The sequence below is a fragment of the Anomaloglossus baeobatrachus genome, chromosome 2, assembly GCF_048569485.1.
Source record: "Anomaloglossus baeobatrachus isolate aAnoBae1 chromosome 2, aAnoBae1.hap1, whole genome shotgun sequence".
NCBI lineage: Eukaryota > Metazoa > Chordata > Amphibia > Anura > Aromobatidae > Anomaloglossus > Anomaloglossus baeobatrachus.
Window position 1 is genome coordinate 97,376,864 of NC_134354.1, and position 19,383 is coordinate 97,396,246.

Sequence of the window (19,383 nt, forward strand, 5' to 3'; positions counted from 1 at the left end):
CCGTGCGTCCCGCCGAGCGCTGATCAGGGATGCAGATAACGGATCGGCATCCCTGCTCAATTTTTGGCGTGACTTTTTTCCGTATTCGCGACGCTTTTTGTATCGCGTCCGACCGTGCGTCCCGCCGAGCGCTGATCAGGGATGCAGATAACGGATCGGCATCCCTGCTCAATTTTTGGCGTGACTTTTTTCCGTATTCGCGACGCTTTTTGTATCGCATCCGTCCGTGCGTCCCGCCGAGCGCTGATCAGGGATGCAGATAACGGATCGGCATCCCTGCTCAATTTTTGGCGTGACTTTTTTCCGTATTCGCGACAATTTTTGTATGGCATCCGTCTGTGCGTCCCGCCGAGCGCTGATCAGGGATGCACATATCTGCATCCATGGTCAATTTTTGGCGTGACTTTTTTTTTTACGTATCCCCGACGCTTTTTTTATCGCATCCGACCGTGCGTCCTGCAGCGGCCGATCAGTGCACTGCGTCTGTGCGTTTGAAAAGTCAAATGGCGCTCCTTCTCTTCTGAGCCCCGCCATGCGCCCAAACAATTACTTTCCACCACATATGAGGTATCTGCGTACTCAGGAGAAAATGCACAATACGTTTTATGGTGCATTTTTTCCTGATAACCTTGTGAAAAAAAAAGCTACCTGGTTGAAGCAACCGTTTTGTGGTAAAAAAAAATTTTTTCTTTTCACGGCTCAACGCTATAAACTTCTGTGAAGCCCCCAGGTGTTCAAAGTGCTCACCAAACATCTAGAAAAATTATTTGAGGGCTCTAGTTTCCAAAATGGTGTCACTTGTGGGGGAGCTCCACTGTTTAGGCACCATAGGGGGTCTCCAAACGTGACATGGCGTCCGCTAATGATTCCAACCAATTTTGCTGTCAAATGGCGCTCCTTCTCTTCTGAGCCCCGCCATGCGCCCAAACAATTACTTTCCACCACATATGATGTATCTGCGTACTCAGGAGAAAATGCACAATACATTTTATGGTGCATTTTTTCCTGTTACCCTTGTGAAAAAAAAAGCTACCTAATTGAAGCAACCGTTTTGTGGTAAAAAATTTTTTTTTTCTTTTCACGGCTCAACGCTATAAACTTCTGTGAAGCCCCCAGGTGTTCAAAGTGCTCACCAAACATCTAGAAAAATTATTTGAGGGCTCTAGTTTCCAAAATGGGGTCACTTGTGGGGGAGCTCCATTGTTTAGGCACCTCAGGGGGTCTTCAAACCTGACATGGCGTCCGCTAATGAGTGCAGCTAATTTTGCATTTAAATGGCGCTCCTTGCCTTCCGAGCACTGCCGTGTGTCCAAACATTTGATTTCCACCACATATGAGGTATCTGCGTACTCAGGAGAAAATGGACAATACATTTTATGTTGCATTTTTTCCCAATACCCTTGTGAAAAAAAAAGCTACCTAGTTGAAGCAACAGTTTTGTGGTAAAAAAAAATTTTTTTCTTTTCACGGCTCAACGTTATAAACTTCTGTGAAGCCCCCAGGTGTTCAAAGTGCTCATCAAACATCTAGAAAAAATATTTGAGGGCTCTAGTTTCCAAAATGGGGTCACTTGTGGGGGAGCTCCATTGTTTAGGCACCTCAGGGGGTCTTCAAACCCGACATGGCGTCCGCTAATTAGTGCAGCTAATTTTGCGTTCAAAAATTCAAATGGCGCTCCTTGCATTCCGAGCACTGCCGTGTGTCCAAACATTTGATTTCCACCACATATGAGGTATCTGCGTACTCAGGAGAAAATGGACAATACATTTTATGTTGCATTTTTTCCCAATACCCTTGTGAAAAAAAAAGCTACCTAGTTGAAGCAACAGTTTTGTGGTAAAAAAAAATTTTTTTCTTTTCACGGCTCAACGTTATAAACTTCTGTGAAGCCCCCAGGTGTTCAAAGTGCTCATCAAACATCTAGAAAAAATATTTGAGGGCTCTAGTTTCCAAAATGGGGTCACTTGTGGGGGAGCTCCATTGTTTAGGCACCTCAGGGGGTCTTCAAACCCGACATGGCGTCCGCTAATTAGTGCAGCTAATTTTGCGTTCAAAAATTCAAATGGCGCTCCTTGCATTCCGAGCACTGCCGTGTGTCCAAACATTTGATTTCCACCACATATGAGGTATCTGCGTACTCAGGAGAAAATGGACAATACATTTTATGTTGCATTTTTTCCCAATACCCTTGTGAAAAAAAAAGCTACCTAGTTGAAGCAACAGTTTTGTGGTAAAAAAAAAATTTTTTCTTTTCACAGCTCAACGTTATAAACTTCTGTGAAGCCCCCAGGTGTTCAAAGTGCTCATCAAACATCTAGAAAAAATATTTGAGGGCTCTAGTTTCCAAAATGGGGTCACTTGTGGGGGAGCTCCATTGTTTAGGCACCTCAGGGGGTCTTCAAACCCGACATGGCGTCCGCTAATTAGTGCAGCTAATTTTGCGTTCAAAAATTCAAATGGCGCTCCTTGCATTCCGAGCACTGCCGTGTGTCCAAACATTTGATTTCCACCACATATGAGGTATCTGCGTACTCAGGAGAAAATGGACAATATATTTTATGTTGCATTTTTTCCCAATACCCTTGTGAAAAAAAAAAGCTACCTAGTTGAAGCAACAGTTTTGTGGTAAAAAAAAATTTTTTTCTTTTCACGGCTCAACGTTATAAACTTCTGTGAAGCCCCCAGGTGTTCAAAGTGCTCATCAAACATCTAGAAAAAATATTTGAGGGCTCTAGTTTCCAAAATGGGGTCACTTGTGGGGGAGCTCCATTGTTTAGGCACCTCAGGGGGTCTTCAAACCCGACATGGCGTCCGCTAATGAGTGCAGCTAATTTTGCGTTCAAAAATTCAAATGGCGCTCCTTCCCTTCCGAGCTCCGCTGTGCACCCAAACAATTGATTTTTACCACATATGGGGTATCGGCGTACTCAGGAGAAAATGCACAATAAATTGTAGGGTGCACTTTCTCTTTTCTCCCTTGTGAAAATGAAAATTTTATGGCTAAAGTAACATTTTTGTGTTAAAAAGTAAAATTTTCATTTTTTCCTTCCACATTGCTTTGGTTCCTGTGAAGCACCTAAAGGGTTAATAAACTTTTTGGATGTGGTTTTGAGCAGAGTGAGGGGTGCAGTTTTTAGAATGGGGTCACTTTTGGGTATTTTCTGTCACCTCGGTCTCTCAAAGTCACCTCAAATGTGATGTGGTCCCTAAAAAAAATTATTTTCTAAATTTTGTTGGAAAAATGAGAAATTGCTGATGAACTTTGACCCCTTCTAACTTCCTAACGAAAAAAAAATTTGTTTCGAAAATTGCGCTGATGTAAAGTAGACAAGTGGGAAATGTTATTTAGTAACTATTTTGTGTGACATATTTCTCAGATTTATGGGCATAAATTTTCAAAGTTTGAAAATTGCGAAATTTTCAAAATTTTCGCCAAATTTTCTAAATTTTCACAAATAAACGCAAAAAATATCGGCCTAAATTTACCACTGACATGAAGTACAATATGTCACGAAAAAACAATCTCAGAATCGCCAGGATCCGTTGAAGCGTCCCAGAGTTATAACCTGTCAAAGTGACACTGGTCAGAATTGCAAAAAATGGCCCGGTCATTAGGGTGTTTTAGTGGCCGGGGGTGAAGGGGTTAAAGGGAACCTGCCATGTCGCCAAACATTATGACCCTGCAGATCTGGTGATAATGTGCAGGTCAGTAGCGTTTGGGGACATGGCAGGTTCCTTCTGTGGTATAGACACAACTTATAGATCTGTAATTAAGCTTTGGATGAACAGAATAAAGCCTGTGACCTACAACTTATTTTCAGCTGCCATTAAGAATCTGCGAGATGGTACGCGGAGTCCCCGAAGTGCTCCAGAGGTGACGCTGAAGAGAACCTATGACGTTATGGAAGGAAACATAAAGCAGAACTTGGCAGTGAGGGAATCCGCGGTATCGGCTCCGATGGAAGGTAATTGCCCTTTCTATTACTATCCATCTAATAAAAGCAGTAAAAAGGCAGATCAAGATCCAAACTTATCCAATGTCTACAAGATAGGTGACACGTGTTTAATTATTGGAACCCCCCAATCACAATAACAAAAGTGGTATGTGCCCTGTTTAAATGGACTCACATGCACACTGTTCCTCCATTCACTGTCTATGGGATGGATGGGCATGGCCGAGTACAGCACTATCTCAATTAGTCCAATAGACAGAGCAGCATTACACATGCTTGTCCTCTAACATTCGAATCATGAACCTAGGCCCCTGTTCTCATGATTGATTGACCCCGCCCAGCCCTTAGGGGATATCACCTATCTTGTGGACAGGTGATAAGTTGTGATCTTGAGACAAACCTTTAAAAAAAAAAATGTAAGTGTATTATTCAGTTGAAATAATTTTATTTTCTTTGTCGCTCCATTGGGAGACCCAGACAATTGGGTGTATAGCTTCTGCCTCCGGAGGCCACACAAAGTATTACACTCAAAAGTGTAACCCCTCCCCTCTGCCTATACACCCTCCCGTGCATCACGGGCTCCTCAGTTTTATGCTTTGTGTGGAAGGAGGCACACATCCACTCACACATCTCCATTTTAATCAGCAGCAGCTGCTGATTGTATCGGTTGGAAGAAAAGAGGGCCCCCACGGGGCCCCCGGCATGCTCCCTTCTCACCCCACTAAGTCGGCGGTGCTGTTAAGGTTGAGGTACCCATTGCGGGTACGACGGCCGGAGCCTCATGCCGTGCTTCCTTCTCCATCCCTGCGGGCTCTGGTAGAAGTGGGATGCGAAGCGGTCATCCAGGTTCTGGGACCGTGCTCCCTCCGCAGCCCCTGAGGGAATCTGCTGGACAGGAGCTTATCTATCCTCAGGGACAGGGCCCTGCATCCACGAGGTACTCTGTGTCCCCATGGGGACTGTGTATGGAGCGCCTGGTTTCCGGACGCCGCTGAATTGTGAAGACCGGGGACTACCGCGCCGACCGGGCCTGCTTGTCGGCCGCGGTATTAAATTTAGTCCCCGGCTTCATCGCGGCCTAGTGGCAAAACTCCCGCCCCCGGGCCTGTCTATCAGAGATAGGGGCGGGACAGCCGACCTGACGTCGGATGTGAGGGCCGGGGCATCCTGTATGCTCCCTCCCCCCTCACTGATCACTGTGGGGACCCCAGATTCCCGCACTTTTCCTAACGCCGCCCATGGCTTCACTCCTCCCCTGAGAGCTCCGGCAGCCATCTTTAGGACATTCTGCCGGTGGAGAATCACAGAGAACAGCTCTGCAGCTCTGGGAGACCAGGCAGGGAATCTGGAGCACACACACCCCGCTTTTTAGCGGTCGGTAAGCCTGCACCGGTCACTCGGTGTTGGTCCCCTTGGGTGCCGGTATAAATACGTATATATATATACTTATTTCTGTTCGGCCGGGCTGTATACCCTTTTTTCTATATACCCTCAGTGATCACGCTCCTAGGACACAACAGCATGTCGGCCACAAGGAGCAAGGGCACTAAAGCACAGGGTTTTTTTGCGACATGTACCTCTTGTAGGGCCATGCTACCTGCGGGTTCCACCTACCCTCACTGTGAGCAATGCTCGACCCCTGTTACGCTTGCTCAGCCGGAGCCTCGGTCACTAGTGGGCCCCTCGGCTCAGGCAGACCCCCCTGCTTCCACTGTCCAGGTGGCAGCGACAGAGTTTGCAGTTTTTGCTGAAAAGCTCTCAGAGTCACTCTCACAATCCATGGCTCAGTCTATGGACAAATGGTCTGCCAAGTTGCTGGAAGCCCTGCAGTCCAGACCGGTCCTTACACAGGCCCCTGACCCTGATAGATCGGCGCCTCCAGGTCCCTCTCGGTACACCCCGGCCGGGGTGGACCCTAGGTCTCACGTGGAGGACTCCTCCACGGACCACAGTCCCAGACCAGCTAAGTGGGCTCGCTTGGAATCTTCCCCGACTTCCTCACGCTGCTCGGGTTCCCAGCTTGAGGACTCTCTGGAGGACGAGGCGGAGGTTGCAGCTCAGGGCTCGGACCCTGATGTTGCTCTCAATCTTGATACACCTGAAGGGGACGCCTTAGTAAATGATCTTATCTCGTCCATCAATCAGGTGTTGGATCTATCTCCCCCGCCTCCACCTATAGAGGAGTCGGCCTCTCAGCAGGAGAAACACCAATTTAGGTTTCCCAAACGTACACGGAGTGCATTTTTTGATCACTCTAACTTCAGAGATGCTGTCCAGAAGCCCAGAGCGGTTCCGGACAAGCGCTTTACTAAGCGCCTTACTGACACACGTTACCCCTTCCCCTCTGACGTAGTTAAGGGTTGGGCTCAATGTCCTAAGGTGGATCCCCCAGTCTCCAGATTGGCGGCTAGATCTGTAGTTTCGGTTGCAGATGGCTCATCACTAAAGGATGCCACTGACAGGCAGATAGAACTCCTGGTGAAATCCATCTATGAGGCCACGGGAGCGTCTTTTGCCCCGGCTTTTGCAGCCGTGTGGGCACTCCAAGCTATCTCAGCTTGTCTGGCTGAGATTAATGCGGTCACACGTACGTCTGCCCCGCAGGTTGCATCTTTAACCTCTCAGGCGTCGGCGTTTTCTTCCTACGCCATGAACGCAGTCCTAGACTCTGCTAGCCGTACAGCGGTGGCATCCGCTAATTCGGTTGCAGTCCGCAGGGCCATGTGGCTGCGCGAATGGAAGGCAGACTCGGCTTCCAAGAGGTTCTTAACCGGTTTGCCGTTTTCTGGCGAGAGATTGTTTGGCGAACGTTTGGATGAGATTATTAAGGAATCCAAGGGAAAGGACTCCTCCTTACCCCAGTCCAAACCTAAGAGACCTCAGCAACGAAAAATTCAATCGAGGTTTCGGTCCTTTCGTCCCTCCGCCAAGCCACAGTCCTCTTCGTCCAATAGACAGGACAAAGGCCAGAGGAACTCCTATGCGTGGCGATCTAAGTCACGCCCCCAAAAGACCGCCGGAGGCACTGCTTCCAAGGCGGCCTCCTCATGACTCACGGCATCCCCGAACCGCATCCTCGGTCGGTGGCAGGCTCTCCCGCTTTCGCGACGCCTGGTGGCCACATGTTCAAGACCAATGGGTGAGAGACATTCTGTCTCACGGTTACAGGATAGAGTTCAGCTCTCGTCCTCCGACTCGTTTCTTCAGAACCTCCCCGCCCCCCACGCGAGCAGACGCACTTTTTCAAGCAGTGGACGCTCTGAAAAAAGAAGGAGTCGTGACCCCCGTTCCCACTCAGGAACAGGGTCGCGGTTTTTACTCCAACTTATTCGTGGTGCCAAAGAAAGACGGATCATTCCGTCCCGTTCTGGACCTCAAATTGCTCAACAAACACGTGAGCACTAGACGATTCCGGATGGAATCTCTCCGCTCGGTCATCGCCTCGATGTCACAAGGAGACTTCCTCGCATCGATCGACATCAAGGATGCCTATCTCCATGTGCCGATCGCACCAGAACATCAACGCTTTTTGCGTTTTGCCATCAGGGACGAACACCTTCAGTTCGTGGCATTGCCCTTCGGCCTGGCGACAGCCCCACGGGTTTTCACCAAAGTCATGGCATCCGTTGTGGCGGTCCTGCATTCTCAGGGGCACTCGGTGATTCCCTACTTAGACGATCTCCTAGTCAGGGCACCTTCTCAGGCGGCGTGTCAACACAGCCTTTCCGTCGCTCTGGAGACCCTCCAGCAGTTCGGGTGGCTCATCAACTTCCCAAAATCCAAGTTGACACCGACCCAATCTCTGACCTATCTAGGGATGGAGTTTCATACACAGTCAGCGGTAGTCAAGCTTCCACTAGACAAACAGCTGTCACTGCAGGCAGGGGTACAGTCTCTGATTCAGACTCAGTCGCACCCCTTGAGACGCCTCATGCACTTCCTGGGGAAGATGGTGGCAGCGATGGAAGCAGTGCCCTTCGCGCAATTCCATCTGCGCCCGCTCCAGTGGGACATTCTCCACAAATGGGACAGGAGGTCGAGCTCTCTTGACAGGAACGTCTCTCTTTCCCTTGCAACAAAGACGTCTCTTCAGTGGTGGCTTCTTCCCACTTCTCTATCACAGGGAAAATCCTTCCTGCCCCCAACCTGGGCTGTGGTCACCACGGACGCGAGCCTGTCAGGGTGGGGAGCAGTGTTCCTCCATCACAGGGCTCAGGGAACCTGGACTCCGATAGAGTCTTCCCTGCAGATAAATGTCCTGGAGATAAGGGCAGTATATCTGGCCCTATTGGCTTTCCAGCAGTTGCTGGAGGGCAGGCAGATCCGTATCCAGTCGGACAACGCCACTGCCGTCGCATACATCAACCACCAAGGCGGCACGCGGAGTCGTCAAGCCTTCCAGGAAGTCCAGCGAATTCTGCAGTGGGTGGAAGCCACAGCATCCACCATCTCCGCAGTTCACATACTGGGCGTAGAAAACTGGGAGGCAGATTTTCTCAGTCGTCAGGGCATGGATGCGGGGGAATGGTCCCTGCACCCAGAAGTGTTTCGAGAGATCTGTCGCCGCTGGGGAACGCCGGACGTCGATCTCATGGCGTCACGGCACAACAACAAGGTCCCGGCCTTCATGGCACGATCTCAAGATCACAGAGCTCTGGCGGCGGACGCATTAGTTCAGGATTGGTCGCAGTTTCATCTGCCTTATGTATTTCCTCCTCTGGCAATGCTGCCCAGAGTACTACGCAAGATCAGGTCCGACTGCCGTCGCGCCATTCTCGTCGCTCCAGACTGGCCGAGGCGGTCATGGTACCCGGATCTGTGGCATCTCACGGGTCAGCCGTGGGCGCTGCCAGACCGCCCAGACTTGCTGTCGCAAGGGCCGTTTTTCCATCTGAATTCTACGGCCCTCAACCTGACTGTGTGGCCATTGAGTCCTGGCTCCTAGTGTCTTCAGGGTTGTCTCAGGATGTCATTGCCACTATGAGACAGGCCAGGAAACCGACGTCCGCCAAGATCTATCACAGGACTTGGCGGATTTTCTTGTCGTGGTGTTCTGATAAAGGTTTTACTCCCTGGCCTTTTGCCTTACCCACTTTTCTTTCCTTCCTTCAATCCGGAATGGATAAGGGGTTGTCACTTAGTTCCCTCAAAGGGCAAGTATCGGCACTCTCAATATTCTTTCAAAAGCGCCTGGCTAAGCTTCCGCAGGTCCGCACGTTCCTGCAGGGAGTTTGCCACATAGTCCCACCTTACAAGCGTCCGCTGGAACCCTGGGACCTTAACAGGGTGCTAACGGCTCTTCAGAAACCGCCTTTTGAGCCGCTGCGGGATGTCTCCTTATCGCGTCTTTCGCAGAAAGTGGCATTTCTAGTAGCAGTTACTTCACTCCGTAGAGTGTCGGAGCTTGCAGCACTGTCATGCAAAGCCCCCTTCTTGGTTTTTCACCAGGATAAGGTGGTTCTCCGTCCTGTTCCGGAATTTCTCCCTAAGGTGGTATCGCCTTTTCATCTCAATCAGGATATCACCTTACCTTCATTTTGCCCTAATCCAATTCACCGCTTTGAAAAGGATTTGCACTCATTAGATCTAGTGAGAGCACTCCGTTTCTACGTGTCTCGCACAGCGCCCCTGCGCCGTTCAGATGCGCTTTTTGTCCTTGTGGCTGGTCAGCGTAAGGGTTCGCAAGCTTCCAGGTCAACCTTGGCTCGGTGGATTAAGGAACCGATTCTTGAAGCTTACCGTTCTTCGGGGCTTCCGATTCCTTCGGGGCTGAAAGCCCATTCTACCAGAGCCGTGGGGGCGTCCTGGGCATTGCGGCACCAGGCAACGGCTCTACAAGTGTGTCAGGCAGCTACGTGGTCTAGTTTGCACACTTTCACAAAGCACTATCAAGTGCATGCCTATGCTTCGGCAGATGCCAGTCTAGGTAGGCAAGTCCTTCAGGCGGCGGTGGCCCACCTGTAAGAGAGAGTCGTGTCGGCTCTTGTTATCGAGGTATTCTTTTACCCACCCAGGGACTGCTTTTGGACGTCCCAATTGTCTGGGTCTCCCAATGGAGCGACAAAGAAGAAGGGAATTTTGTTTACTTACCGTAAATTCCTTTTCTTCTAGCTCCTATTGGGAGACCCAGCACCCGCCCCTGTTCCCTTCGGGCTAGTTGTTCTTTTGTGTACACATGTTGTTCATGTTCAATTGTTTCATGGTTTTCAGTTCTCCGAACATCCTTCGGATTGAATTTACCTTAAACCAATTTATAAGTTCCCTCCTTCCTGCTTTTGCACCAAAACTGAGGAGCCCGTGATGCACGGGAGGGTGTATAGGCAGAGGGGAGGGGTTACACTTTTGAGTGTAATACTTTGTGTGGCCTCCGGAGGCAGAAGCTATACACCCAATTGTCTGGGTCTCCCAATAGGAGCTAGAAGAAAAGGAATTTACGGTAAGTAAACAAAATTCCCTTCTTTTTTATATCATTGTCCTCTAATGCCTGTATACCTTTAAAGCAGCACTTAAGTGTTTTTGATTTTCTAAATAATTCTGTCACTAGTCCCCCAATATCTGTAATTCAGTTAGAATTGCCTTATTCAGTTGTTGCTTTTTATCTGACAACTCATGCTATACTTCTCTTCAGTTGGGTCTTTGTGTTGTCATGTGTGACTCCCTGGACATTACTTGGCTTTATGATCTCTGATTGGGCAGGAGGCAGCATCTCCGTTAGGCTAGTTTCACACTTACGTTGAACGGCATCCGTTGCATTGCGTTGTGTGACGGATGCGTTGCATATAATGGCACAACAGATGCAACGGATCATTCAAAACAACAGAAAGCTTTTTTCTTTTTTACACTTTTAACGGCAGCAGACTTGTGAACGATCAGCTGATCACCCGGCGGCCGGGCGCTCAGCTGAGAGCTCTCAATAGCCGGCGGCCGGGCGCTCAGCTGAGAGCTCTCAATAGCCGGCGGCCGGGCGCTCAGCTGAGAGCTCTCACATGCTGCCGGGCGCTCAGCTGAGAGCTCTCACATGCCGGCGGCCGGGCGCTCAGCCGAGAGCTCTCAATAGCCGGCGGCCGGGCGCTCAGCTGAGAGTTCTCACATGCCGGCGGCCGGGCGCTCAGCTGAGAGCTCTCACATGCCGACGGCCGGGCGCTCAGCTGAGAGCTCTCAATAGCCGGCAGCCGGGCGCTCAGCTGAGAGTTCTCAATAGCCGGCGGCCGGGCGCTCAGCTGAGAGCTCTCAATAGCCGGCGGCCGGGCGCTCAGCTGAGAGCTCTCAATAGCCGGCGGCCGGGCGCTCAGCTGAGAGCTCTCAATAGCCGGCGGCCGGGCGCTCAGCTGAGAGCTCTCACATGCTGCCGGGCGCTCAGCTGAGAGCTCTCACATGCCGCCGGGCGCTCAGCCAAGAGCTCTCAATAGCCGGCGGCCGGGCGCTCAGCTGAGAGTTCTCACATGCCGGCGGCCGGGCGCTCAGCTGAGAGCTCTCACATGCCGACGGCCGGGCGCTCAGATGAGAGCTCTCAATAGCCGGCAGCCGGGCGCTCAGCTGAGAGTTCTCACATGCCGGCAGCCGGGCGCTCAGCTGAGAGTTCTCACATGCTGGCGGCTGAGCACTCAGCTGATAGCTCTCACATGCCGACGGCCGGGCGCTCAGCTGAGAGCTCTCAATATCCGGCGGCCGGGCGCTCAGCTGAGAGTTCTCACATGCCGGCGGCTGGGCGCTCAGCTGAGAGTTCTCACATGCCGGCGGACGGGCGCTGAGCTGAGAGCTCTCACATGCCGACAGCCGGCGCTCAGCTGAGAGCTCTCAATAGCTGTCAGACGGGCGCTCAGCTGAGAGTTCTCACATGCCGGCGGCCGGGCGCTCAGCTGAGAGTTCTCACATGCCGGCGGCCGAGCGCTCAGCTGAGAGCTTTCACATGCCGACGGCCGGGCGCTCAGCTGAACGTTCGGACACCAAGAAACAAAATAAAGTTTCTGTGATTTAAAAAAAAAAAAAGAGCATGTGCAGTGAAAAATAAAGGTTTCCGCCGCTCAAAAAAACGTTACATGCTGGTTCCTTCCGCCCGATGCAGCGTCAAAATAACGACGCTGCGTCGTCCAGTGGATGCAACGCTGACACTTGCGTTACAGTGCGTCGTCCATACAAGTCTATGGAGAATAACGCAGTGCGTTAACGGACTGCGCTATTCTCCATAGTGACGGACTGCGCTGAACGCAAGTGTGAAAGTAGCCTAACAAGGTCTTCCTGAATGATGTAACTGCATACAATGTATCAAACAGGTTCTACATGTGGAGAATGAGGGAGTAGCCAGAAACTGTTATCACAGTTACTGATGATAATTTCACAGCTTCATATGCTTATAGTAAGGCTATGTGCCCACGTTGCGTTGTGTCCCTGCAGAAATTTGTGCAGCGATTTGAACAGCACACGTGCGCTTCAAATCGCTGCAGAAAAACTGCGTAATGAATGCAGTGAAAGCTGATTTCATGCGCTCTGGATGCAGCCCCCACCATAGACTGAGCGGGACCTGCATCCAAAGCGCACGGAATAAGTGACATGTTGCTTTTTAGAACGCAGTGATTTGGCAGCATGCAAATAGCTGCGTTCTAAAACGCAACGTGCGCATGGATAATGCCCAATCTTCATAGATTGTGCTGGGGACGCAGGACGCATGCAGTTACGCTGCAGATCGCAGCGTAGCTGTATGCAATACGCACACGTGGGCACAGAGCCTAAGGTTCCTCAGAATAATATAGTTGGAAGATAATTGCAGAGTCCTCTATGCAGGCAGAGATGAGACTGGTCATGTGTTGCTGCACTTGATGCATAATAGATTTTAGCCTACATTTTATTCCTCTTTGCTCCACTATAAGTACTATCTGGGAATTATAGTTTGAGTATACACTGCAGGGAAGTAAGTACACTATATCAAATAAGTGCAAAGTGCAAGTCAGGAGGTGGTTGCAAGGATGGCAAAAAAATAATTGGATTGCTTTTTAGTAATAATCTGTCAGCAGAATTTCAATCCCCTCAAATCTATTTATCTGTGCATGTAGCTCTTTCAAACACAAGTTCACAAGTTCAGCAATACCTTTTACATGTCCAGTCTGTTCCTCCATTATTAAGACATTATCGTTTTACATAAAATGCAAATGAGGCTGTAGATCTTAAAGGGAACCTGTCAGGTCCAATATGCACCTAGAACCACGAGCAGTTCTCGGTGAATATTGCTAATCCCTGCCTAACTGTCTTTGTATCTAGTAATGTAGGGCCCAGATAAGGGGGTACTCGGTCCTGGCCAGTAACAAATGGGAATGTCACTCTGGTGGTCGTTGCCCGGTCCCTTGTTCTGGGCCCCTTTTGTTAATGGGGGGTATTTACAGGGGAGATAAGAGTTTTTGTCATGTGACGCCACCTGCGGTTGCGGTTAAGGATAGAGAACCGCCGCTGCTCAATGTGGTACTCCCAGGGCTGGTGGTAGTGGGAGCTTTGATGATAGGCCCTCCGCAGGTAGGGCTGTGCCTGGGAGATGTAATAGGGAAATAATGGAGACCACACCAGGTTGTCCTTAACAGTCTCTACTTACTTTTGATCCCAGGGGTGCTGGTTCAGGTCCCAGGAGGACCAGTGCCAATGTAGTGACCCAGGTTGGTCTGTCCTCGGCACTCTCAGTTGATTGGGCCCTCGTAGCGTGCAGCGTTTGGGGGCCCCGACTGTCCCTTTTGGGGTGCAGTCTCCTCCGTACGGTGGGCAGTGCGGACCCTGCGGGGAGGCAAGTGTCCGAACCCCGATCCTAGTTTACTGCTGCTGCCCCCGGATTATTTTGGTTCGGTGAAGTCCGTGGAAGTGTCCTCACCGGGCAGGTATTTGCCAAACAGTCTAACGATTTCTCGGTACCCGTCCTGGCGACCTCTCTCCTGTGTCCCCGGGGTCACCGTTACACGGACCCATCTCAGGCACGTCCGCACACCTCTCCTGTGTGCTCTCCACTCTCGATTCTCTCTGACTGACTGCTGACCCCTCCCACCAAGCTTGGCTATACCCAGGGACTCGTTATCATGGCGACCATCCCCTTACATGGTTAACCCACTATGCCCAGTGTGGAGAGGAGAACTAGGATTTAGATTGTGTTTTGGTGGAATCGGCAGTGGTACTCTATTCAATGCCTAGTGTCATCGGCATAGACACGTGTACCAGTGTCTCTGGTCATCGCCTCAGACGCCGGATTTAGGCTCAGTGCGCATGATCAGAGGTCCCAGCACTTCCGGTCATGCACACTGAAGCTGGGTGTACGCATTCTGGCTTCAGAGAGGTCTAGTACGCATAACCGGAAGTGCCAGGACTTCTGATCATGCGCATTGACCCTAAACCCGGCATCTGAGGCGGTGACAACAGACATGTATGTGCATCTATGCGGATGACGCCGGGCATTTATACTAAGAGGGCTGACTTGTAAGGGAAATGACGCCCTTGTGACTAGTCCCTGCGCTGATTTGTACTTGATAAAGGATCTTTAGAAATACTTTTTCTAAAGATTTATTTACGTATGCTACTAGATACAGGGACAGTTATGCAGGGATTAGCAATATACACCCAGAGCTGCTCGTGGTTCTGGGTGCATATTCCACCTGACCGGTTCCCTTTAAGCTTCACAGCAGCTCTATTCCCAGCCCAGCGCCGCCTCCTCCTGCTCGACTGATAGCTGCTTTGCCTAAAGTAACACAGTGAAGCAGGAGGAGGCCGGGCTGAGCGGGACATGGAGCTGGACAGAGGCTTCAGATCTACAGCCTCATTTGCATATCAATTCAAACGCTGATTTCTTAGTAACGAAGGGACGGACTGGCCATGTAATGCATTGCTGGACTTGTCTTTGAAAGAGCTACATATGCATATAAATATTTTTGGGTGTGAAATCCTGCTGACAGATTCCATTTAAAGAAGACTTTTTATCAAGACTGGCTTATGGAAGATAGAAATGCCTTGTAAAAACCCTGGATGTATTTTTCATTCCAATATATGCATAAGTTATAACCAGCTTCCTTTTTATTTTGGTTCTCAGGATTGATATGTCGTACTCTTCCTAAAGGCAGCTCACATCCAGATCTTAAGGAGAGGCCGGTGATGTCTGGCTCCATCATGCAAGGTAGCTATCAGATGATATACCCTAGACGTGTGATTAAAGACTATTTAATTTGATTTCACATATTGATCACTCATATAATTTTGCAACTAAATTTCTCTAAATCATTATCCAGGCACCCCAAGGGCAGCATCTGAGAACTTTGAAGAAGGGTTGAAGTATGCCAAACAGATAAAACGTGAAAGTCCACCAATACGATCATTTGAAGGAGCCATCACTAAAGGCAAACCTTATGATGGTGTTACTACAATCAAGGAAATGGGACGCTCCATCCATGAAATCCCTAGACAGGACCTCCTGTGTCAAGAAAGTCGTAAAACCCCAGAGAGTTCTCGGACAATAATAGAAGGTTCGATATCCCAGGTATGGTTCATGTAGACTTTGTTCTAGCCAAGCTTTTATGTGTTGGTCTTTTGTTTCTAATTTTTTTAATTAAATGATTATGAACAGGGCACGCCTATAAAACATGAAGGTGCATCTGGTCAGTCCACCATTAAACATAATGTCAAGTCCTTGATCATGGGTCCAAGTAGGCTGTCCCGTGGGGTGCCACAGATGGAAATGATGCCAGAAAATTTAAAAGTGGTAGACCGCACAAAATATGAAGACCCAAAAACATCAGATGCAATCCGGGCACGTCACACGTCTGTAGTCAGTTCTGGTGCCTCAGTTCTCCGCTCAACTCTCCATGAAGCCACAAAGTCTCAGTTAAGCCCTGGCATATATGAGGATGCTAACGCTAGAAGGACCCCAGTGAACTATCCCAGCCCCATGTCCAGAAGTTCACCCATGGCACGTTCATCAGAAGGTAGGAGTTCACTATGATTTGAGACATCTGTCAAAACTTTGCATCGGTGATATTACATTTAACGGTACATAAATGTATGTTCCAGTACTAAAGTGTAATCATTTTCTTTCCTACGGAGATGGTTTTTATGCAAGCACTGATGTGGCTAGTGATTTGCGGATTGATGGACGTTTAACCATTGGGACCTCCACTAATCTTAAAGGGGTTGCCCATGCTTGGAGTTCACTCATATGTGTCGGCAGACTTGTGAATCCTCACACTGTGATGTTAAAACTCTCTGGTGCCGTGAGCTGGCGATTTGCATACATACGTGCAGTCACATGCCAACTAGATGTGCACAGCCTCCCTCAATACAAGTGAATGGAGCCTGGCCGGACACGTCTAGTTGGAATGAGGTTGGAAGTATGCAAATCGCATACTTTCGGTCACATGACCGCCTATTCTTGACACAGGATAATTCTGACTGCACTCACAGAGTGAACTTTAAGCATGGACAGGCCCTTTAAAGATCCCCAATACATATTAGATAAAAGTTGTCCAAACCTGACAATTTAATCGGGATCGGCTGACGTAATGTTGATATCTTCCATACTTTTCTCCTGCAAATAATGTCAGGGAAGAGCGGTATCTGGCCTGTAGCATTTCCACAGCCGATCTTCTGTTCAGTGTGGAGATAGCCAAACCAGCTTTCCTGTGTTTGGGGAAGTCGGGAGACATGGCTGTCCACTCTCTAATATACAATTATAAAGGTAGAATGCGATCTACTGTGGTTAGCCAGGTTAGGAAGGAAAGCTTTTCTTCACTCTGTCCTTGCAGAACTCTTTTTAACACTAGAACTACTGGACTCGTGGCACCTATATAGAAATACATAGTGCAAAGTAGTCAAAATGACTACCTCAGTAGTTCTAGTGTTAAACAAGTCTGCAACTAAACAGATTATTACTGCATAGGATTGATATTATGGAGGTGTAAATTTTAGACATTTTTTTTTTCAGCGTCATCATAATGGGCTAGGATTTAGGTAGCATAAGAAGTCCAGGGCCAGGTTCAGTGTTCTTATTATACTTCATGTATTTTCAGGTGGACTAACTCCAGGGAAGTCTTCCAGTCATGAGAGAAAAAGCACATTAACCCCTACACAGAGAGAAAACATTGTTGTGAAGTCGCCAGTCCCGGGTGTAGATCCATCTGCTGCTCACAGTCCTTTTGATCCTCACCTTCGCTGTCCTGCCCCCGGTGAAGTTTACAGAGCTCATCTGCCGCCTCATCTTGACCCCATACAGTTCCACAGAGCTTTGGATCCTGGTATGTATTCAACAGCAGTGTTGGTAAACCTAAAAATTTACAGCGGGAATGGAAAAATTGTCCACCTTGCTGTTCTTCTAATACATTACTTTCAGTAATAGATTTGCAGATTAGCAGCATCAATGAAGTTAAAGGGGCATTCTGATTTTATAAATGCCCTGTCTCCTAGCAGCAGTATGGGTTTGGATTGTTTTTGTTTTGTTTTTTAAAGTATGCTTTACTTACTGTCCCCTGGTCCAGCACCAAGTCTCTACCGCTGATCCCAGTGCAACATATCACTGACAGCACTGCAGCCAATCAGTGTGCTTGTGCACCTTTGAAATTTTGACAGAAATTCACATATTTCTCCTAGAAAATTATTGCAATTACAGGTTTTTGCTTTTTTTTTTTGTGTATTGCAACACCACAAAAAAACACACAGCGAAAAAAAAAAAAGGCAAATTGGACATAATTTCACACAAAAAATGGGCAGGACAAAATTGTTGGCACCCTCAACTTACTATTTAGTTGCTCACCCGTTGGAACCGCAACCAATTAAATGCAGTTGCTTCCTATAACCATTAACAAGCTTCTTACACCTTTCAACTGGAATTTTAAGATCTTTCCACAGGTGTTCAATGGGATTTAGAGCCAGACTCATTGCTGCCACTTCAGAACTCTCCAGTTCTTTGCTTCCATCCATTTCTGAGGGCTTCTTGAACTATGTTTGGGGTCATTGTCCTGCTGGAAGACCCATGACCTAGGGCGCAAACCAAATTTCTGACACTAGGAACTACATTGTGACTCAATATTCTTTGCTAATCTTTAGATTTCACGATGTCTTGTATACAGTCAAGGCTCCCAGTACCAGAGACAGCAAAACACCATCATATTTGACTGTAGATACTGTGTGTTCTTTTCTTTGTAGGCCTCATTCCGTTGTCTGTTAACAGTACAATGATGTGCTTAACCAAAAAGCTCTATCTTGGTCTCATCTGTCTAAAAGACCTTTCCTAGAAGGATTTTGACTTACTTGCGTACATTTTGCCAAACTACAGTTTAGCTTTTTTGTCTGTGTTAGCAGTGCAGTGGGGTCCTTCTGGGTGTCCTGACATAGCGTTTAATTCAACTGTCGACGACTAGTTTGCGCGGATACTGATGCTTCCTTTCTGACATCCACGTCCAGGGAGATTAGCTACAGTGCCATGGGTTGTAAACTTCTTTATGTAGTGTACCGTGGACAAAGGAACATCAAGATTTCTAGAGATGAACTTCCAACCTTGATATTGTTGATATTTTTCAATAATTTTGGTTCTCAAGTCTTCAGACAGTATTCTCCTCTTTCTCTTCTCCATGCTTAGTTTGTCGCACACAATGCAAAGATTGACTAAACTTCTCCCCTTTTTATCTGGTTTCAGGTGTGATTTTCATATTGCCCACACCTGTTACTAGGCCACAGGTGTGTTTGACTGAGCATTAAATGCATGGAATAAAGTTGTTTACCCAAAATATTGGAACGATGCTAACATTTCTGTCTGGACCATTTTTGGGGTTGTATGTAAAATTCTGTCCAATTTGCCTTGTCTTTTTATTTTACACACACAAAGCAAACATGTATAATAAAACATGTAATTGCAATAATTTTCTGGGAGAAATACAGTATATCACAAAAGTGAGTACACCCCTTACATTTTTTTGGGAAATATTTTATCTTTTCATGGGACAACACTGAAGATCTGACCCTTTCATACAATGTACAGTAGTCAGTGTACAGCTTGTATATCAGTGTAAATTTCTTTGTCGCTCCTAATTGGGAGACCCAGACAATTGGGTGTATAGCTATTGCCTCCGGAGGCCACACAAAGTATTACACTTAAAAGTGTAAGGCCCCTCCCCTTCTGGCTATACACCCCCCGTGGGATCACGGGCTCATCAGTTTACATGCTTTGTGCGAAGGAGGTCAGACATCCACGCATAGCTCCACTGTTTAGTCAGCAGCAGCTGCTGACTATGTCGGATGGAAGAAAAGAGGGCCCATACTAGGGCCCCCAGCATGCTCCCTTCTCACCCCACTTTTTGTCGGCGGTGTTTGTTAAGGTTGAGGTACCCATTGCGGGTACGGAGGCTGGAGCCCACATGCTGCTTCCTTCCCCATCCCCCTTGGGGCTCTGGGTGAAGTGGGATTTTACCGGTCTCCAGGCACT

General features: G+C 48.5%; 1 protein-coding gene across 10 annotated transcripts in view; it reads left to right on the top strand.

The window, feature by feature from the left end:
• Nucleotides 1-19,383, top strand: part of NCOR1 (nuclear receptor corepressor 1) — a 320,571-nt gene that overhangs the window by 267,782 nt on the left and 33,406 nt on the right. For all 10 annotated transcript variants that reach the window (XM_075335195.1, XM_075335194.1, XM_075335193.1 and 7 more), the window contains 5 exons: nucleotides 3,822-3,965; nucleotides 15,007-15,090; nucleotides 15,203-15,450; nucleotides 15,538-15,895; nucleotides 16,976-17,200. In XM_075335195.1, the coding sequence (XP_075191310.1) occupies nucleotides 3,822-3,965; nucleotides 15,007-15,090; nucleotides 15,203-15,450; nucleotides 15,538-15,895; nucleotides 16,976-17,200 (1,059 nt within the window). The remainder of the gene's footprint in view (nucleotides 1-3,821; nucleotides 3,966-15,006; nucleotides 15,091-15,202; nucleotides 15,451-15,537; nucleotides 15,896-16,975; nucleotides 17,201-19,383) is intronic.